This window comes from Bos indicus, chromosome 11 (assembly GCF_029378745.1).
Source record: "Bos indicus isolate NIAB-ARS_2022 breed Sahiwal x Tharparkar chromosome 11, NIAB-ARS_B.indTharparkar_mat_pri_1.0, whole genome shotgun sequence".
Lineage (NCBI taxonomy): Eukaryota > Metazoa > Chordata > Mammalia > Artiodactyla > Bovidae > Bos > Bos indicus.
This window is the reverse complement of record NC_091770.1, coordinates 11,915,787-11,939,148: the sequence shown is the minus strand read 5'-3', so window position 1 is coordinate 11,939,148 and position 23,362 is coordinate 11,915,787. Positions and strand designations below refer to the sequence as shown.

The 23,362-nt window shown below is 36.2% G+C and overlaps 1 protein-coding gene across 4 annotated transcripts in view; it reads right to left on the bottom strand.

The window, feature by feature from the left end:
• Nucleotides 1-23,362, bottom strand: part of EXOC6B (exocyst complex component 6B) — a 722,047-nt gene that overhangs the window by 332,609 nt on the left and 366,076 nt on the right. For 3 of the 4 annotated variants that reach the window (XM_070798075.1, XM_070798076.1, XM_070798077.1), the window contains exons 9-11: nt 7,746-7,829; nt 4,814-4,860; nt 3,377-3,497 (exon numbers count right to left, since the gene is read on the bottom strand). In XM_070798075.1, the coding sequence (XP_070654176.1) occupies nt 3,377-3,497; nt 4,814-4,860; nt 7,746-7,829 (252 nt within the window). The remainder of the gene's footprint in view (nt 1-3,376; nt 3,498-4,813; nt 4,861-7,745; nt 7,830-23,362) is intronic. The other variant, XM_070798078.1, reaches the window with a different exon arrangement.

The following is a 23,362-nucleotide window of genomic DNA, read 5'->3' as shown; positions in this document are numbered from 1 at the left end:
ATTAGCATATTATTATTTTAAAACAAGAATACTGTATATTATTTCAGTTCAAAAGAATATACAGTAGAATACACAGATGAATATTAAATTAAATTAAAATTTTCCATAGATATACACTTTAATCAGCACACTTACAATGTGTCATATTCTTAATGATAATAAATATTATTGTATGATGAAGAAAACAGTGTATTTTCTTGCTGAGAAAATGTATTAGGTACTGCTAAATTTGAAATCTATGTGAAATGGATTGTATAAGATTTTTCTTGAAATCAGCATTGAGAATAATATACCTTTCAAAATGTTTCTAATTTATACAAAGATTGATAATTCAATTAGAAAATATGAAGAGTTTTAATTAGTGACAGAAAGTTGGAATAATATAGAATTCTTATAAAAAAATAACCACTCAGATAAAATGTTTCCTTTTGAGATTTGTTTTGATGTTTGGGTTGTCTATCTGTCTTTCTTGCTGAAAATATAATACAGTAAATAGTTATCATAGAATGGAACTGGTATATGGGCATCAACTACACTATCTCATAATGGATAAATATGGTTCAGTGGGTAAATGAATGTAAGGCTGAGTTATATTTTAATGGTTATGTTAAAATACAATTTCAATACCATGCAATTCACCCACTTAAAGTATATAATTCAATGTTTTTTTTACATTTTTAAAAATATCTTTGCAGATGGGTACAAATATAATCATAATCAACTTTAGAACATTTTCATCACCTCAAGGAGAAACCCTGTGCCCCTTAAACTATCACCTCATTATTCCTCATACCCACTTTCAGCCCTAAGAGACGACTAATTTCTTTATGCCTCTGTAGACTGATGCAGAACTATTTTTTAAAAGTAGTTGTGTCATTTTCCCTTTAGTTCAAAAGAATATACAGTGGATCCACAGATGAAAATTAAATTAAATTAATTTTTTCCATAGATATACAACTTAATCAGCACACTTGCAATGTGTCCTATTCTTAATGATAATAAATATGATTGTATGATGAAGAAAACAGCGTATTTTCTTGCTGAGAAAATTTACTTGTATTTTCTTGGGCTCCAAAATCACTGCAGATAGTGACTGCAGCCATGAAATTAAAGGACGCTTGCTCCTTGGAAGAAAAGCTATGACAAACCCACATAGTGTTTTAAAAAGCAGAAACATTACTTTGCCAACAAAGGTCTGTCTACTCAAAGCTAAGGTTTTTCCAGTAGTCCTCTATGGATGTGAGAGTTGGACCATAAAGAAGCCTGAGTGATAAAGAATTGATGCTTTTGAACTGTGGTGTTGGAGAAGACTCTTGAAAGTCCCTTGGACTGCAAGGAGATCAAACCAGTCAATCCTAAAGGAAATCAATCCTGAATATTCATTGGAATGACTGATCCTGAAGCTAAAGCTCCAATACCTTGGCCACCTGATGTGAAGAGCTGACTCATTAGAAAAGACCCTGATGCTGGGAAAGACTGAAGGCAGGAGGAGAAAGGGATGATAGAGGATGAGATGGTTGGATGGCTTCAGTGACTTAATGGACATGAGTTTGAGCAAGCTCCGGGCGTTGGTGATGGACGGGGAAGCCTGGTGTGCTGCAGTCCATGGGGTCACAAGAGTCAGAAATGACAGCGACTGACCCACAACGACAGAGCCTACTACTTTAATTGCACAAAAGCATCTAAAGTAATCGTATCCAAAAGTAACTTATGACTTTCCCGCTCCAAACCATCAATACCAACACTATCATCCAAAGAAGAAAACCGTAAACTAGGCCCTGATACTTCTTTAACCTTATCTCTTATATTTAGTCCCTCACAAAGTATTATAAATCTTACTTCCTAAATATCTCTCAAACTCATTCACTTCTTTCCATATCTACCATCACTTTTGTCCAGCAATCATCATCTCTTGTCTGGAATACTAGACCAGCCTACCAATAACTCTTCTCCCCATATCCATTCTCATCCCTCATCCATTATTTAGCTAGAATAATCTTTTAAAAATAGAAATCTGATCTTCTCACTCCAATTTACTCTACTCCTGTCCCGAACACACATATTCCACTTAACTCACTGCTTAAAGGGTCAACCAGGCCCTATATAATGTGAAATCTTCCTATTTTTTTTTATTCTTACTTCTTACCATACCTCCTTAGGGTTCTATGTCTTATGTTCTAACTACTTGGAGCATTGTTCAGTTTCCTTTAAAGTGGCTACGCTCCCTTCAGTTCTAGATTTTAGACATGATATTTACTCTGGAACACCTGATAATGGATAGAGACTTGTAGGGTTATGAATGACTTTTAAGCTTCTGGTTAACAAAATAATATGCATACTAGAACCATTTCTTGAAATTTTTAAAATACCAAATTATCTCTTATTATTAACTTCTCACTATTGTTCCTGAAACACATTCATACATAATAATGCCACAAAGTCCTTACACTACTGTTCCTTATACCTATAGTATGATCTTTTAATTGATTTTTGCACAAATACTGACTCCTTGATATTTATATCTCAGAATGCCACGTCATATCAACTTATCAAAATCAGACACCTTGTTGTCCTAATATATCACTCTCTTTTAATTGCATTGCATTATCACTGTCTGATATTGATTAGTTTATTGGGAATCTCCCCAGTCATAATACAGCTCTCTGAGAACAAAGTCCTTAGTCTTATTCATTCTTGTATTGCTATCATCAACATGTAATCCTTGTTCAAGAAATACTGAATGAATGAATAAATGAATAATTCAGAGCCAGGATTCCCCACCTGTAATAAAGTAGATTACCATTTAAAATTGATGCTGTCATAAAACAGATCAATAGAGCATGGACACTGAAAATCGGGCAACTTATTAAAATGTTATGGAGTAAGAATAAACCTGTGAACTCCAAACCAGTATTAATAGGCATTACAAAGGCACTATGGTGTAGTGGCTAAGAACACAGGGTCTGCAGCCATACTGTCAAGGTTCGAATCCAAGCTCTACCACTTATTGGGTGATATTGGGCTAGTTACTTAACCTCTCTGAGGTTGTTCTGCAGTCTACATGACAAATATAAAAACAGTATCTGCCTCAGAAAGATGAAGTGAAGATGAAATATATATGCACTACACAGTAACAATACAATAACAATGCCTGAGACATAGAGAACAATCAGTAAATGTTAGCTGTTGTTTTCTTAATGCAAAGAACATCCATAAAGGGGGCTTAGCATTAGAGAACATGCAGTTTGAAGTGGTTACTTCCATACATCTTTCATGAGTAAATGGTATTCATAGGATGATTTTAAAGCTGTAGAAGACTGAATACTGTAGAGACAATTAGCTTGAAGTAAAAATTTCTCTTGGGTGTCTTACATACCGAGTGAGTACGGAGTGCTGCGATGGTTTTTGAAAGTGCCATTTCCCACAGTTCATCAATGTAGGCTCTATTTACTAAGCCCTGTGTTGTATGTAAAATGTGATCTTCAACCACAAAAAAGCTAAGATTGAGGAAAAAAAGAAAGCACAGCTGTCAGAAAATAGTTTGATTACTATTTTCAGCATGTCACAAACATTAAGAGCTGCCATTAAATTTGAAGGCAATACTAGTGTTTTTCTTAAAGAAAGTTACTTGGTATAACAAACAAAATCACATTTATTAGACTTGGAATTATACCTTTGATCATGATATCATTTTAATCACTTCAATAAACTGGAATTACATTTGTAAACTGGAATTACATTTGCATTAAATGTTAACCATGCTATCCTGGAATTTAAAAGGGAAGAAAAAAATGTTTATAGATGAAGGAGACTAGTTTCACTACAGTAAAAATACCAGGCCATTAAAACATTTTACAAAAAACAACAAAAGTTAAAACACCCATTATTTTAAGAATCCAACACACAAAATATTAAAACAATTCCCCTTATATAAAACTTTTTCATCAAAGTGTTGAAAAGATATAGCACAAAGGTAAAAAAATACACACATATTTTTTTAACATTCTGCTGTGGTGTCCTAATTTTTATGCATCTGAAATTATCTTTAGTTATCTTACCTAAATAGTCATACTAATTAAAACAATTCTTTAGAGAATTGCTCATGATAACACTTTAATAAAGTTACCAGTTACAGTATAACAATCTGAATTTGAAAAATAAAGAAATTTCATGGAACAATTCAACTTACTTCCCTTTTTTCACTACAAAATCACTATTTTGCAATAAGAATAAGCTGCCTATATTTGGGAAGCTTATTGGGGAACTGGAATTCCAAACTAGTATGTATTCTCAAGATGAGGGTGGCAAACGACACAGTCCATGGAATAAGTTTGGCACACTGCTTATTTTTATAAATGCTGTGTTATTGGAACACACCAATTGTGTCTCATGTACATATTGTCTATAGCTGTTTTTGTACTGCAACAAAGCTGAATAGCAGAAACTGTTTGGTCTGTTGAACCTAAAACACATTACTATTTGGCTCTTTTAGAAAAAAAAGTGCCAACGTTTGTTGATTGCTGGGTTCTCTCTTAACAATAATGGAAAAGCAAAATATCACATATAATAAGGTTATAATTCAACATTATTCTTCCTTTCTCCGTAAAAAGTATTCTCCAACAATATAATGTTGAAACAAATAGATGTTCCTTTAAAATTATCAGATATTCAAAACCAAATCTTGTTTTAAGAATTTAAATAAAGGAAAAAAAATAAATTCCCAAAGAACACTTGCTATACTTTTCCAAGTCTCAGGAAAAGTGTACAAACTATTGAAAGTGTATAAATTTAAGACACACACACAAATACCCACCCGACAATTTGATTAAAATACTTCCTGTAGCCATCTAAAGTTTCATGCTACAAAAAAGCAAAGAAGAAAGAAGTTATTGTTTTTGTTTTGATAAAGACACAAATCAGCTAATTCATTTCTTAAGGCTCAATTCCCAAGACTATAAAGTAAATACAATAAGAGTACCTACGAATCTATGCCCCAACCACTAATGCTGAAAAAGCCGAAGCTGAACAGTTCTATGAAGACCTACAAGACCTTCTAGAACTAACAAGGTGTCCAAAAAAAGATGTCCTTTTCATCATAGGGAATTGAAATGCAAAAGTAGGACATCAAGAGATACCTGAAATAATAGGCAAGTTTGGCCTTGGAGTACAAAATAAAGTGGGGCAAACACCGACAGAGTTTTGCCAAGAGAACACACTTATCATAGCAAACCCTGTTACAACAACAGAAGAGAAAAGAGACAACTCTACACATGGACGTCACCAGATGGTCAGTACCAAAATCAGACTGATTATATTCTCTGCAGCTGAAGGTGGGAAAGCTCTATACAGTCAGCAAAAACAAGATCGAGAACTGACTGTGGCTCAGATCATGAACTCCTTATTGTAAAATTCAGACTTAGATTGAAGTAAGTAGGGAAAACCACTAGGCCATTCAAGGATGACCTAAATCGAATCCCTTATGATTATACAGTGGAAGTGACAAATAGATTCAAGGGATTAGATCTGACAGACAGAATGCCTGAAGAACCAAGGACAGAGGTTCCTAACATTGTACAGGAGGCAGTGATCAAAATCATCCCCAAGAAAAAGAAATGCAAAAAGGCAAAATGGTCGTCTGAGGAGGCCTTACAAATAGTTGAAAAAAGAAGAGAAGCAAACGTAAAAAGAAGAAAGGAAGAAACATACATACCCAGCTGAATGCAGAGTTCCAAAGAATATCAAGGAGAGATGAGAAATCCTTCTAAAGTGAACAATGCAAAGAAACAGGGAAAAACAATAGAATGGGAAAGACTAGATATCTCTTCAAGAAAATTACCAAAGGAACATTTCATGCAAAGATGGGCACAATAAAGGACAGAAATGGTATGGACCTAACAAAAACAGAAGATATTAAGAAGAGGTGTCAAGAATACACAGAAAAACTATACAAAAAAGGTCTTAATGACCCAGATAACCATGATGGTGTGATCACTCACCTAGAACCAGACATCCTGGAATGGGAAGTCAAGTGCAACCAAGAAAGCGTCTTGAACACAGCTAGTGGAGGTGACAGAATTTCAGCTGAGCTATTTTAAATCCTAAAAGATGATGCAGTTAAAGTGCTGCACTCAGTATATCAGCAAATTTAGAAAACTCAGCAGTAGTCATAGGACTGGAAATGTCAGTTTTCATTTGAATTCCAAAGAAGGGCAATGTCAAAGAATGTTCAAACTGCCCCACAATTACATTTATTTTATATGGTAGCAAGGTAATGCTCAAAATCCTTCAAGCGAGGCTTCAATAGTACATGAACTAAGAACTTTCAGATGTCCAAGCAGGATTTAGAAAAGGCAGAGGATCAAACTGCTAACATCAGATGGATCACAGAAAAATCAAGCTAACTGCAGAAACACATCTACTTCTGCTTCATTGGCTATGCTAAAATCTTTGACTGTGTGGATCAGAACAAACTATAGAAAATTCTTCAAGAGATGGGAATACCAGATCACTTTACCTGCCTCCTGAGAAACCTGTATGCAGGTCAAGAAGCAACAGTTAGAACTGGACACGGAACAATGGGCTGGTTCCAAATTGAGAAAGGAGTACATCAAGGCTGTATATTGTCACCCTGTTTATTTAACTTATATGCAGAGTACATCATGTGAAACACTGGGCTGGATGAAGCTCAAGCTGGAATCAAGATTGTCGAGAGAAGTAACAATAACCTCAGATGTGCAGATGACACCACCCTAATGCCAGAAAGTGCAGAGGAACTAAAGAGCCTCTTGATGAAGGTAAAGAGAAGAGTGAAAAAGCTGGCTTAAAACTCAACATTCAGAAAACAAAGATCATGGCATCCAGTCCCATCACTTCATGGCAAATAGATGGGGAAACAGTGGAAACAGTGACAGACTATATTTTCTTGGGCTCCAAAATCACTGCAGGTGGGGACTGCAGCCATAAAATTAAAAGACACTTGCTCCTTGTAAAAAAAGCTATTACAAACCTAGACAGCATATTCAAAAGCAGAGACATCATTTTGCCAACAAAAGTCCATATACTCAAAGCTGTGGTTCTTCCAATAGTCATGTACCAATGTGAGTGGTGGACCATAAAGAAGGCTGAGCATGAAACAATTGATGCCTTCGAACTGTGGTGCTGGAGAAGGCTCTTGAGATTCCCTTGGACAGTAAAGCAATCAAACCAGGCAATCCTAAAGGAAATCAATCCTGAATAGTCACTGGATGGACGATGCTGAAGCTGAAGCTCCAATACATTGGCCACCTGACACAAAGCACTCACTCACTGGAAAAGACCCTGATGCTGGGAAAGATTGAGGGTAGGAAGTGAAGGGGTTGACAGAGGACGAGATGGTAGGATGGCATCACCAACTCAATGGACATGAGTTTGAGCAAACTTCAGGAGATAGTGAAGCCCAGGGAAGCCTGGCGTGCTACAGTCCATGGGGTTGCAAAGAGTCGGACATGACTGGGTGACTCAACAACAACCTACCTTTATAGGATTACAGTGAGGATAAAATGAGACAATACATATCTAGTACTTAGAAGAATGCCTGAAACATAGCAATCAAGAAATGTTAGTTGCTACTTTCTTAGTGCAAGTCATGGCCACCAAAAGTGGTCCCCAAATGACAATTTGGGGCTGGGGGGAATCACAAGTGGAAAATAATTAAAAGATATAGAAGAAAAATGAAAAAGGGAGAAAAATAAAAGTGGTTATCCTACCATGTTAGACGGAGGCTGGAGCACCAAACGAGCCTGTTTTCGCCTTTGTTTTCGGTAGTAGTTCTCAAATGTTTCCCGGGCCCCCTGCAAAACAAATGAAAGGAAATAGGTTGACACAATTGGGCCAACCACTCTAGTATTTCGTGGGAAAAGAGAAGCTCCCAGGTCAGAAGCTAAGGCAGTCCCACATTTCTCACAATCTGTCATTTAAACAATAATAACCATTGAAAAAACAAAAATAATTATTAGAACTTACTGAACCTAACTTACAAATCCCAATAGAAATGGACACAAGATTATTCAGAGGAAACTGTCGGAACTCAACCTCCAAAAACACCAAAGTTGGTTTTTGAACTAATTATCACAAATTTACAAGAAAAAAACAAACCAACATTCTTGTAGGTTATAATAACAGTTGAGAAAATGATCCTTAAAAAAAAAAAAATCACAGAACATCCCAGAAGAAAATTCCAGAATAAAATCTAGCCTCAAATAAATTATGAGCAAGAGGCCAAAAGAAGGCAAGAAAAAGGCAGCAATTGAGAATAATGTCAGTCTTCTCAGACAGAGTATTATCTAGCACAGGATTAACACCAAAAAGGAAGAAACAAAGCCCTGTAACTTTTCATTCAGGGTTTTTGGGCTTAAACTGAAAGGTACTCTAGAAAACAAGAGCTGATTTATATGCTCTATAACTGGGGTTGAATAGTGTCCTCTCGAAATTAATGTCCTTCCCCGGACCTCACAGCATGACCATTTAGAAATAGTCTTTACAGGTATAATTCGTTAAATTAAGATGTAGCCATACTATAACAGGGTGATCCTTAATCTAGCATAACTGGTGTCTTCATAAGAAGAGGAGAATGCTATATGAGGACAGCACAGGGAGAATTCAACCTGGAGCCACAAGCAGAGATGGGATTGATACATCTCAACACCAAGGACTCCTGGCCACCACAGAGGCTGCAGAGAGGCAAGGATTCTACCCAGAATCTCAGAGGAAGGACAGCCTCCTAACATCCTGATTTTGGATTTCTACTCTCCAAAACAGTGACAGAAGAAATTTCTCTTATTTTAAGCCACCGAGTTGTGGTACTTGATTATAACAATCCTAGAAACTGATATGAACTCAAAACTTTTAAAACATGATGCTCCTCTTTTATTAAACTCTACTCACAACCCAAGACTTTTCTAAATAAACAAAAGTAGAAAGGGAGAGACAGCATTGTATAGCGGTTAACAGTATTGAATTTAGAACCAGATGAATTTATTCCAATCATGGCCTAGCCCTTACTAACTGTGTAACTCATGTGCTCCGTCAGTCAGTTGTGTCTGACTCTTTCCAACCACATGGACTGTAGCTCGCCAGGCTTCTCTGTCATGGGATTATCCCAGCAAGAATACCGGAGTGGGTTGCCATTTCCTCCTACAGTATAACTCATACAACTAGCTATATAATTTCCCTTTCATTAATTTAACTTCCACTGTTTAACTCTTTACCTTTCACTAGTAAACATGCTATGGCTCACTTATTTGTAGAGATGCCAACCTCCTATGTTTGTTATAAAGATTATGAAGCATTATAAAGCTTTTAGAATACTGTCTAGATAAATAATAACCACTATGCAAATACTTATTTAAAACATAAGATGAAATCAATGATGAAAGTGAAAGCCCCACCCATGTGAAGATAAGGTTTACTGTGAAAGTGTTGATCATTTCAGTCATGTCTGACTCTTTGAGACTCTATGGACCATTGCCTGCCAGGCTCCTCTGTCCAGGCAAGAATACTGAAGTGGGTAGCCATTCCCTTCTCCAGGGGATCCTCCCAACCCAGGGATTGAACACAGGTCCCCTGCACAGAAGGAAGATTTTCCATGTACTATCTACCTTCAGTTTTTTTCACCTTCCCAAAAGTCTGAAGAATCTTACTCAACATGACTTCTTTGTTATCCTTAAACTAGAAAAGCTATTTAAGGTACTAAATCATGCACACTTGATAGTGTAGCTCAGTGGTTGGCAAATGCTTTCTGTAATGAGTAGAATAGTAAATAGTCTTTGTTGAGCCATGCAGTCTTTGATGCAACTACTCAACACTGCTGCTGTTGTATAAGAGCAGTCATAAACAATATATAAATGAGTATGGCTCTGTTCCAATAAAACCTTATTTGTAGAAACTGAAATTAGAATTTTAAACCATTTTCACCTGTCATAAAATATTAGTCCTCGAGGGATAAAAAATTATTTTTCACCCATCATTTGAAAATGTAAAAGTTTACAAGGTCATACAAAAACAGGCAATATGATGGACTTAACACAAGAGTCATGGTTTGACAACTCTTGGTGTAGCTTAAAATCAAATATTTTAACACAGTAAGGTTTTGACAACTATATACATCTGAATTTTTCTGTCTAAAAAATGAAAACAAACCTTAAGACAGCTATTTCAAGACTTTCTTAGTCCATAAGCTAGTGAGGTAGCAAATAATTATATTTAAGAAATAAGAAGTGGAAACTGTCTGTTGGTTTGTTTAAGTTATTCCCTACTTGTCACCACTTTCCAGCATAGTGGTATTATTAAAGGTCAATTACCTTTTGTACACAGTGAAGGACATTTCATTTTAAGGTTAACAGCCCTAAAAGGCCCTTTATTATGTGAGTGTGACATTACACTTTCAACATACTTTTGAGCCAAGATACACTTAGTTGAGAATTTAGGGAAAGCCTTGTTAATTAGGACACAGCATACTAACCGGGACTAACCGAGACTTCCCGGGTGGCCTAGTGGTAAAGAATCCATCTTCAATGCAGGAGCTGTAGGAGACACGGGTTCAATCCCTAGGTCAGGAAGATCCCCTGGAGGAGGAAATGGCAATCCACTCCACTATTCTTATCTGGAGAACCCCACGGGCAGAGGAGCCTGGAGGGCTACAGTCCATAAGATAGCAAAGAGGCGGACATGACTAAAGTGACTTAGCAGTAGCATACTAATTTAATTATTTGTCATAAATGATAAAAAATAAACAAGATGAAATTCTATATAAAAACCAAATCATGAACTTCTACTTAATTCTAAACTATATACATTTTGTTTTTTAATAAAATTAAAACATAAGAAAAGACCAATTTATCTAATAGGTCTGGCTTCTCCATTTACAAAATTGAGTTAGATTTTCCCTAGTGAATGTTCAAGAAATTCACCTCTGATTTTTCTATTTCTTTTGCCAATTTTGTCAACTCAATGCTTATAGGAAGAAATTGAGAAATAGATGTCTGCCCAATACAGCTGAGTAATTGAGGAAGTGCCTGCCTATTCACAAATAGGTCAATAGACAATGCTCTATAGAGTCCTGCCACTACGGCCTCAAGCTCCTTTAACCACTCAAATGAAAAAAAGCAAAACACAAACCAAAAAAGTCACCTGAACAGCTAATAAAGGTATAAACAAAAAGATACAAAACAACAGGAAGGCAAGGCAAAAGTTGTTTTCGTTTTCATTTTATGTCTTTAGAATGACAGTGCTCCGAAGACTATACGATAATTAATTAATTATTACAGAAAAATCAGTTACAAAGTATATAAAGTGCTTACCATGTGAAAGACACTAAGAATCTCCTCAGTGAATTTCTAGTCTACAGTGGAAGACTAGAAATTAAATAAGCAATTATATTAAAATAAACAATAAAATCCTATGGATTGGAGTGGAATGTATAACTGAGTGTGTGTGTGTGCGTGTGTGTGTGTGTATGCATGCACATGAATGGGGGAGGGATAAATGTTAGAGAAAGATTCTCAGGAAAAAAATAACATTTATACCCATAATTGAAGAATGACTCAGAAGAATAAGCCAGGTAAACAGAAAGGGGGGAAAACTGTTCCTTGTAGAGACAGAGAGATTCAATGAAAAAAGATATCACACACTCCATGATCTGAAAGAAGTTCTTCACAATTGGAACTTCAGCATGTAAGGGAGAGGTATGATAGGAGACAAGGCCAGAGGACTTTGTGAATCATGATACGATATTTGGACTTCAACTCTAGTTTTAAACACCTGGAAGCTGTAATGTAGTAAGCACTATGAAGGAAGGGGAAATTAGCTACAAAAGGATTAGACTCTGACATATACTTAAAGAGGCACAAGCCAATTGGATATATGTGGTAAAGGATATGAAGGAAAGAAAACTGACATGAGATTTCTAACCTAGGTAACTAGTTTGGCTGGTGGTGTCATTTAATAAGAGAGGAATCAGGGGGAAATGCAGTCAATTATTATTCATGGATTCCTAATTTGCAAATTTGTCTGCCTGCTAAAATTTATGGGTAGTCTCAAAATCAAAACCCATGGCACTTTCACAGTCATCCACAGACATACACAGAGTGGTAAACATTTTGAGTTGCCTGATATACGTGTTCCTATATGTTTATATATCCAGATCTGAAGAAAACAAAAACAATAATTCAAAAAGATATATGCATCCCATTGTTCACAGCAGCACTATCTGCAACTGCCAACATATGGAAGCAACCTAAATGTCCATTAACAGATGAGTGGATAAAGAAGATATGGCAAATATATACAATTGGATATTACTCAGTCATAAAAAAGAATGAAATTCTGCCACTTGCGACAACATGAATGGACCTAGAGAGTATTATGGTTAGTGAAGTAAGTTAGACAAAGGAAGATAAATACTGCATGTTATCACTTACATGTGAAATATAAAAAAAATAAACAATTGAATATTACAAAACACAAGAAGACTAGCAGATATTGAGAATGAACAAATTGTTACCAATAGGTAAAGGGAAGGAAAGAGGGACAAGACATGCGTGGGGATTAAGTGGTACAAACCACTACGCACATATAAAATAACCATGCTATGAGGATATACTGTACAGCACAGGGAACATAGCCAATATTTTACAGCAATTTTAAATGCACTATAATCTATAAAAATGTTTAATCACTATGTTATATACACGAAACTAATATGTTGATAATATTATAAATCAACCTTTAATTTTTAAAAACCTCATTCATAATCCCCATCTCCTAGAGACAGCTACTGCTTACTACTTCGTGTGTGTGTGTGCTTAGTTGCTCAGTTGTGTCTGACTCTTTGTGACCCCATGGACTGCAGCCCACCAGGCTCCTCTGTCCATGGAATTCTCCTGGCAAGAACACTGAAGTGGGTAGCCATTCCCTTCTCAAGGGGATCTCCCAGACCCCGGGATTGAACCCAGGTCTCCCGCATTACAGGCAGATTCTTTACTGTCTGAGGTACCAGGGAGCTATTCTAAACAGGTATTTTACCTACACACATATGTGCATATAACACATTTATAAATAGGATCATATATCATAGTATACATATTCTTTTCACTGACTTTTCCAGGCAAAAATCTTTTCCAGAACATCATAATCCAGTATGATCCACTTTTACTGCACAACACTGTTCCAACTGCCTTTCTTCAAACACATGCTACAGACTGCCATACAAATGCCAGAACAAACATGAGTTATGAATAAATGTTTAAAAATAAAAACACAAGTGATGATTTTGAATTTCCCACATGTCTAGACTTGTCTGAATATAAACATTAAAAAAAAAAACAACACAGTATTGCCACTCAGTGGGGGCAAATGAGTAAGGCCTTTTGTTTTTGTATATAAATAAAAGTGATAAAATTCATTGCTAACAAAGCTCAAAGTCAAATTATAGTTGCTATAGTAGGTCACACCAGGAATCAAATAAGTCAGGATCATGTGATCCTTGCTCTTAGTGGGAAAAGAGAAGGCCAGATGAAGGACCTTTCCTGAATTTCTTTCCTTCATAAAAGGTAACAATGTATCCTATATGCAGAAACACCCTGAGCATTTCATACAATTACTGATCCCCAGGTCTCTAAATGTTAGTGGAAACATGTCCAGTTTCATAGGAAAAAAAGCTTATGCTGGGACAATACTTCCTCATAGGGGCAATATGTCTACACAACAGAAAGAGGAAAAGACCTTCTATTTTCTTTATTAAATATTTACTATGCCATGATTTGGTTAAACAGCTCTTCATCTAGTGCCTCTTCCATGGTAGAGACTGATATGAGGTTCACTGGAAAGTAGACAGAATCCTTCCCATCCATCACAACAAAACACAGTGAACCCTTGGACTGAGAAACAACTATGGACAAGCACGCAGAGAACGAGAGAGAGAAATGGAAGAAGGGAATCACATGCAGGGTTCTTCCGGCTTTGCCTACAGGAAGCAATATTTCCATTTGGTCTTGAGCAAAGCCTATAATTTCATTGCCCTGACTGCAGCTGGAGAACACCCTTTTAACTGTCCCAGCATCCAAGTGAAGACAGGTTTATTCAGAGTGTTTAAAAAAAAAAAAAAAAAAAAACACCTGAAAGGGCTATTTTAATTTGCTTCCATGTGAAAAGGGGAGCACATATCACAGGGCACCGTAATGACATTCAGCGGGATATTACACTTCACCATATGGCTAATTTGAACAGCAGGCCGAAAGCAGGATTTTCTTTCATTAGAAGTGACTTAAAGATCAGACTACAGAAACATATGTAAAGAACAAACCCAAGATGTCCCCTATTTCTTAAATCTAGAAACATTCATTTGATCGTTTGATTCTCAGATGTGAAAGCCCATTCACAGTTCTCATGGCAAGATCATTCAAGAGTTGTGAAGGTAGTACTGTGTCACTGCTCCACTTACCTACATTATGGCTTTGAAAAATGTCTAAAATTCAAGAACCACACTGTTCACAACATAGATGTGGAAAGGATAATTGCTCTGGTAAATAATTAACCATGAAAAAAACAAAAAACCATTACTTTCTAAATGCCCCGATTCTTGCTATTACTCACTTAGCCTACAGAGTAAACCTACATAAACTTCTGACCCTGTTTGAAGAGCAACGGTAATCTGATGTTCTAACAGAATCCTGTTTATTTTTAAGATGCCCCTTATAACTTATGTTTGTCTTGGCATTTCCTCTTTCTCCCATACCCCAAGTCTGAGCCATAGAAAAGAACATCCCCTCCGGGAATGACAGAAGTCTACAGAATTTTAAAAAAGAAAGAAATCTAATGTCTAATGATTATGGATAGTTGGGTCTGTGCTTTTGAAGAAAGTAAACATTATGATTAACAATCTTGGGCTTTGTAATTAGCTTCCCCTCTTCCATGAGAGAGTGTTAATTTATTAAATATTTTAACAAAGAGTCTTTTATTATTAGATTCAGTTTGGCTGCCTCCTTTCATAGCATTACCAATTACAACCAATAAAGCTTTAATTGATGACTACTTTTTATAACCTTTGACCCAAGATGATAAACAGTTGTACCTTAGAAGCGAAAGGGTAAACCTCAAAGGGAACAGTGTCTTAATCATGCTTAGCAAACCAAACTGCTTAAAATTACAACCTACCTACCTGGATAGAACAGAAACCCAGACTTCCTCTATGATTAAGGTAATTGATCAGGAAAAGACTTGGATTTCACTTTTAAGGTTAAGTGTGCCATTTTGTTATAAAAAACATAAGTTGAATAATCTGTATATAACTGTGTACAATTACATGCACAAATAATGTGCTAATTGTATACTATAATACAATTTAATCAATTTGTAGACAATTAGCAAGAGAATTCTTTTTTTCGCTTTCTTTTTTTCCAGTTTTACTGAGAAATAATTGACTTACATCTCTGTGTAAGTTTAAGACATCCAGTATGGTGATTTGATTATGATGGTTAGAAGCCTCTTCTAACTCACAACTGTCAATCTTTTCAACTGCTGAAGTGCTTCAAAATGTAAAACTTTAAAATTTCCCAATCTCTTAATCTTTTTTCATGTTGCCAAAATGAATAGGGCTTTGAACAATTACTAAAGAGCACACAGAAAAAGGTACCATCTAAAAATGTAAATAAAAATTATATCATCACGTCACAGTTGTTATACACAATCACTTCATGGAGATGAAAGGCAATGAGATATTATTAATAGTTCTCACTATTAACAATAAGTAAATAGAAACTGCTGGCTTAACAGAAGGTGCAATACAAGATTTTATACAAGAAGAACTAGGCATATAGCTTTCAAGTGACTTCTCAAGTATATGAGAGGAAGTCAACACCAGGAAAAGCAAAAAATCTGAGGCTCAGTCTAAGAAGTTTATAAACTAAATGAGTTATACACATTATTTTTATGATATATAAATGTATGTAATGGCTGTTTTATTAAAGACACATGGCTGCTCCCTGCCTTTCAAAATCAAACTTGCCAAACCACCTCCCAAAACAGCCCTTTATATAGTTAAGTGACAACTGGAGGAATTTTGTATAAATAAATCTATGCCTTTTCCCCCCGTTAACAGAAACTGTACAGAAACAGACAAATTTAGAATATAAGAATAAAAAAAAATCTGTCACACTGAACTTCAGATATTCAGAAAAACAAGCAGAATATCTAAAAACAAAAAAAGATAAATATATTCAGCTGATGTTTGCTTAAAAATATAAGAATATAGATTAAGAGAAAAAAGGAAACTAAGAGTTTCAATACTAATTTTTAATTAAACTTTTATTATGAGAGGCCTGTAGATTTACATGCAATTATAAAAAAATTAATAGAGATTCCGTGTGCCTTTAAGCAGGTTTTCCAAAGGTGAACATCTTAGAAAACTACAGTTCACTATCACAACTGGGCCACTGACAGTGATACAATCAGTCAAGGATGCACAATTCCAAAACTACAAGGATGTCACAAGTGTCCTTTTTATAGCCATACCCACTTCCCTCCATCCCTACCTTCTCCTGAGCTTTTGGTCAGCACTAATGTTCTTTCCAGTCCAGCGTTTCTCAGCAGAGACATTACTTTGCCAACAAAGGTCCATCTAGTCAAGGCTATGGTTTTTCCTGTGGTCATGTATGGATGTGAGAGTTGGACTGTGAAGAAGGCTGAGCGCCGAAGAATTGATGCTTTTGAACTGTAGTGTTGGAGAAGACTCTTGAGAGTCCTTTGGACTGCAAGGAGATCCAACCAGTCCATTCTGAAGGAGACCAGCCCTGGGATTTCTTTGGAAGGAATGATGCTAAAGCTGAAACTCCAGTACTTTGGCCACCTCACGCGAAGAGTTGACTCATTGGAAAAGACTCTGATGCTGGGAGGGATTGGAGGCAGGAGGAGAAGGGGACGACAGAGGATGAGATGGCTGGATGGCATCACCAACTCGATGGACGTGAGTCTGAGTGAACTCCGGGAGTTGGTGATGGACAGGGAGGCCTGGCGTGCTGCGATTCATGGGGTCGCAAAGAGTCGGACACGACTGAGCGACTGATCTGATCTGATCTGAATGTTCTCTCCATTCCTATAATTTTTGTCATTTAAGACTTATGTAAATGGAATTTTACAGTGTGCAGCCTTTTGAGATTGGCTTATTTCACTCAGCATAAATCTCTGAAGATTCATCTAGGTTGCTGCAAATATCAGTAGTTCTTTCCTTTGTATTGCCGAGTAATATGTCATGATGCTATCGTATAAATGGACCATAGTTTAACTATTCATCTCCTTCAAGATTATAGGGTTGTTTCCCGTTTGGTGCTATTATGAACAAAGCTGCTATAAAGTACCTGAAGTAAAATACCTGAAATAAGCTTTCTTTTCTCTGGGATAAGTAAACATGAGTGCAATTGCTGGGTTACATGATAGTTTCATGCTGAGTTTTTTAAACTGCCAAACTGTTTTCTAGGGTGACCTGCACCATATATGTGCCCATCAGCAATCGTAATGGTATTTCATGTAGTCATTATTGTAAAGGAATGTAATGATGGCTCATGGTGGCTTTAATTCTTTTTAATAACTAATGATGCTGAACAAAAGATGTTACCAAATGCTTAGTTTCCATCTGTCCATATGCACTGGTAAACAGTTTATTGTGTTTTTTGTCCATACCAACTGGATTGTTTACTTTTTTATGGTTGAGTTTGGAAAAGTCTTTATATACATTCTAGATACTAGTCCTTTTTGGATACGCCATTTGCTAACATTTTCTCCCACTCTGTAACTTGGCTTTTCACCCTGTTAACAGGGTCTTTTAATTTTGATGAGGTTCAATTTATCAATTATTTTCTTTTTGTGATAAGTGTTTTTGGAGTAAAGTACAAGGACTCTGTCTACCTCTAGAGTCTGAGGGTCTTCTTTTTGTTGTTGTTGTTGTTTTTGTTTTTTTTAATTTAATTTAATTTTTAAACTTTACATAATTGTATTAGTTTTGCCAAATATCAAAATGAATCCGCCACAGGTATACATGTGTTCCCCATCCTGAACCCTCCTCCCTCCTCCCTCCCCATACCATCCCTCTGGGTCGTCCCAGTGCACTAGCCCCAAGCATCCAGTATCATGCATCGAACCTGGACTGGCATCTCGTTTCTTACATGATATTTTACATGTTTCAATGTCATTCTCCCAAATCTTCCCACCCTCTCCCTCTCCCATAGAGTCCATAAGACTGTTCTATACATCAGTGTCTCTTTTGCTGTCTCGTACACCGGGTTATTGTTACCATCTTTCTAAATTCCATATATATGCGTTAGTATACTGTATTTATGTTTTTCCTTCTGGCTTACTTCACTCTGTATAATAGGCTCCAGTTTCAACCACCTCATTAGAACTGATTCAAATGTATTCTTTTTAATGGCTGAGTAATATTCCATTGTGTATATGTACCTCAGCTTTCTTATCCATTCATCTGCTGATGGACATCTAGGTTGCTTCCATGTCCTGGCTATTATAAACAGTGCTGCGATGAACATTGGGGTACACGTGTCTCTTTCCCTTCTGGTTTCCTCAGTGTGTATGCTCAGCAGTGGGATTGCTGGATCATAAGGCAGTTCTATTTCCAGTTTTTTAAGGAATCTCCACACTGTTCTCCATAGTGGCTGTACTAGTTTGCATTCCCACCAACAGTGTAAGAGGGCTCCCTTTTCTCCACACCCTCTCCAGCATTTATTATTTGTAGACTTTTGGATGGCAGCCATTCTGACTGGTGTGAAACGGTATCTCATTGTGGTTTTGATTTGCATTTCTCTGATAATGAGTGATGTTGAGCATCTTTTCATGTGTTTGTTAGCCGTCTGTATGTCTTCTTTGGAGAAATGTCTATTTAGTTCTTTGGCCCATTTTTTGATTGGGTTGTTTATTTTTCTGGAGTTGAGCTGTAGGAGTTGCTTGTATATTTTTGATATTAGTTGTTTGTCAGCTGCTTCATTTGCTATTATTTTCTCCCATTCTGAAGGCTGTCTTTTCACCTTGCTAATAGTTTCCTTTGATGTGCAGAAGCTTTTAAGGTTAATTAGGTCTCATTTGTTTATTTTTGATTTTATTTCCAATATTCTGGGAGGTGGGTCATAGAGGATCCTGCTGTGATGTATGTCAGAGAGTGTTTTGCCTACGTTCTCCTCTAGGAGTTTTATAGTTTCTGGTCTTACGTTTAGATCTTTAATCCATTTTGAGTTTATTTTTGTGTATGGTGTTAGAAAGTGGTCTAGTTTCATTCTTTTACAAGTGGTTGACCAGATTTCCCAGCACCACTTGTTAAAGAGATTGTCTTTTCTCCATTGTATATTCTTGCCTCCTTTGTCAAAGATAAGGTGTCCATATGTGCGTGGATTTATCTCTGGGCTTTCTATTTTGTTCCATTGATCTATATTTCTGTCTTTGTGCCAGTACCATACTGTCTTGATCTCAAAAGTTGTCTAGTTTTGCATTTTACGTTTAAATCATAACACATTTTGAGTCACTTTTTGTACAAAATGTGAGAAGTAACTGCAGGTTCACTGTTTTGCTGTGTGAATGTGCAACTATTCTAGCACCATTTGTTGAATTGCTTCTGCAACTCCATCCCATGTTTTTATCTTTCTAAATTTTCTGGTCTGTCCCACTGGTCTGTGTAGCCCTTTGTCAATTCCATACATCTTTCTTTTTTAAAAAAAGCTTTCCATTGAGCTATGTCTTATATATAACGTCATTTGGTTTCAGATTAGATAGTACACATTGTGAAATGATCACCACAATAAGTCTAGTTACCATCCATCACCACACAAGCTTAATTTTTAGGATTTATTCTCATGGCAACTTTCAAGTATTCTCTACAATATAACTGACTATGGTCTATATGCTGTACATTACACCCCCAGGATTTTTTGTCATTACTGAAAGTTTGTACCTCTTAACCATCTTCACCTAATTAAAGCTTTTGAACAGCAAAGTAAACCATAAGCAAAATGAAAAGACAACTTACAGAATGGAAGAAAATATTGTAAATGATGTGATCAATAAGGGCTTAATTTCCAAAATATACAAATAGCTCATGCAGCTTAATATCAACCCCCCCAAAAAAAAAAAAATTGGCAGAAGATCTAAATAGACATTTCTCCAAAGAAGACATGCAATGGGCACATGAAAGGATTCCCAACATCACTATTAGAGATGTGCAAATTAAAACTATGAAGTATCACTTCACACCAGTCAGTATGGCTACCATCAAAAACTCTAAACATAATATCCTGGAAAGGGTGCGCAGAAAAAGGAACCCTCCTGCATTGTTAGTGGAAATGTAAATTTGTGCAGCCACTATGGAGAACAATCTGGAGGTTTCTTAAAACATTAAAAATAGAGCTACCATATAATCCAGCAATTTCACTCCTGGGCATATATCCAGAGAAATTCTAATTCAAAAAGATATATGCACTCCGACGTTCAAGGTGGCACTATTTACAACAGTTAAGACAGAGAAACAACTTCCATGTCCAACAGAGGAATGAAAAAAGAAGATGTGCTATATACACATGTGTATATATACACATACACACACATAATGGAATATTGCTCATCCACAAAAAAGAATGAAATAATGCCATTTGTGGCAACATGGATGGATCTGGAGATTATCATACTAATTGAAGTCAGTCAGAGAAAGACAAATACTGCATGATATCATTTATATGCAGTCTTAAAAAATGATAGAAATGAACATACTTAAAAAACTGAAATAAACTCACAGACATAGAAAACAAACTGAGTTACCAAAGCAGAAGAGGAGGTAGACTGGGCATGTAGAACTAACAGACACATGGTGCTACACATAAAACAAGCAACAAGGACAACTGTGCAGCGTGTGTGCTAAGCCGCTACAGTCGTGTCCGACTCCACGTGACCCTCTGGACTGTAGCTACCAGGCTCCTCTGTCCATGTCCTGGATTCTCCAGGCAAGAATTCTGGAGTGGGTTACCATTTCCTACTCCAGGGGATCTTCTCAACCCAGGGATCAAACCCGTGTCTCTTATGTCTCCTGCATTGGCAGGTGGGTTCTTTACCACTAGCACCACCTGGGAATCCCACTGTATAGCATAGAGAACTATACTTAATATCTTGTAATAATCCATAATGGAAAATAATCTAAAAAGGAAAGGATATATGTGTGTACACGTATGTACGTACAAGTATGTGTCACTTTTCTATATACCTGAAACTGTTGCAACTTTGTAAATCAAATATATTTCAATAAAAAAAACAATGAGAGAATAAAAAAAAGAATAATTTTTGTTTAAAATAGTCCAAAATCAATAGTGATTTTAAAAATACTAATAAAATTCACCAATGTACCATTTGTTTTCCTGTTACAAAGTTAGCAAAAGAAAAAAGACAATACTCTGTATCATTGAAAATATGGCAAAACCACAACCCTAAATTCTTTTCTTAAGGAATGCAAATTGTCATGACGTTTTTGAGAGATTATCAGGAAGCTAAAAATACGTCTGCCCTGTAACTCACTTTAATCATTTACCTAAAGTAAGCATTAGATGAGTAATTTTTTTTTCATTTTTAAACTATTTTTTTTAAATTTTTTAACTTTACAATATTGTATTGGTTTTGCCATATATCAACATGAATCTGCCACAGGTATACATGTCTTCGCCATCCTGAACCCTCCTCCCTCCTCCCTCCCCATACCATCCCTCTGGGTCGTCCCAGTGCACCAGCCCCAAGCATCCAGTATCGTGCATCAAACCTGGACTGGCAACTCGTTTCATATATGATATTATACACGTTTCAATGCCATTCTCCCAAATCTTCCCACCCTCGCCCTCTCCCACAGAGTCCAAAAGACTGTTCTATACATCATTGTCTCTTTTGCTGTCTCCTATACATGGTTATTGTTACCTTCTTTCTAAATTCCATATATATGCGTTAGTGTACTGTATTGGTGTTTTTCTTTCTGGCTTACTTCACTCTGTATAATAGGCTCCAGTTTCATCCACCTCATTAGAACTGATTCAAATGTATTCTTTTTAACGGCTGAGTAATTTTTTTAAAAAAATGCTTAAAATGTGCACAGTTGAAAGAACTCAGGTTCACATTCTTACAGTATAGGTTAGAACCCTGGCTTATTCCTAACTCTGTGATCTTAAGCAATTTATTTAATCTAAGTCTCAACTGCCTCACCTGAAAAATAGGAATATTAATATATATACTTGCCAGGATTGCTAGGAGGATAAAATAAGACAAAGTATGCAAATCATACAAAATGACGCCTAGCATATACTAAGCTCTCAATAAATGGTGACACTGACATCATCATCATCATCACTATCATCATTACTGTTTTTCATGACTATCGTGATTAATTACAATATTAGATTAAGGAAACCTATATAGTGAAAATAAAAACAACAATGTTGATCTGTAACATCATATGACAACATATGACGTGAACATATATTTGTGATAATGTTCATATTAAGGGAAGGGGGAAGCAAAGTATAAAGAAATGCACACAGTATAATTAAATTTATGTAAAAAGTATATCAAATGTGTCCAAAGAATAATGTCTGTATGGAAGCAGACCAAAATTGTGGGGAAATTACAAGTAATTTGGTTTCTTAAAATTTTTCAACTTTTTAAAACAAGGAACAATGACATTTAGGTGAAAAATAAATATCAAAGGCATCACAGGGTCCATGATCTCACCAGGTCAGGGTAGAAAGAGCCTAGGACAGACTGGAATGATTAGTATAGAAACTGCCATATCCCGAGATAAAGAACATAAGAAGAGAAAAAAAAATAAGTTCTTTCTTCAAAGTTGATAGGTGAGAATAAAAGTGGTTCCTGTGCTATGTCTAGAGTTGGACAGGGTTAGAGTAACAGCTGGCACCTGGAAAGGAACTCACCATCCTGTAGCAATAAGAAAACCATAAAACTGATACTTTGGGACCGTGCCATCTACCACTCTGCCTACAGACAAGGTGGCTGCCTATCTGAAGACTCCTTCCTGTAAAAACCAAGTATACAACTCTATAATAACTGTACAGGACGATTTTAGACAGAAGATATCTGGCACTGTAGAAACTTTCAACAGAACGTCTGTTTGAAAATTTCCCTTAAAAGAGTAAAAAAACTATGCCTGGAAAGAGAAAAATTTTTGCTCTTTTCTGAATGGGAGGGTCCAAGTGAAGCTTGATCTTGGAACAAACTGCACAATAACCTGGCATTATGAAGGGCTATTTGGCAACTCAAGGAAGGATGATCTATCCTAAGACTAGTCCAG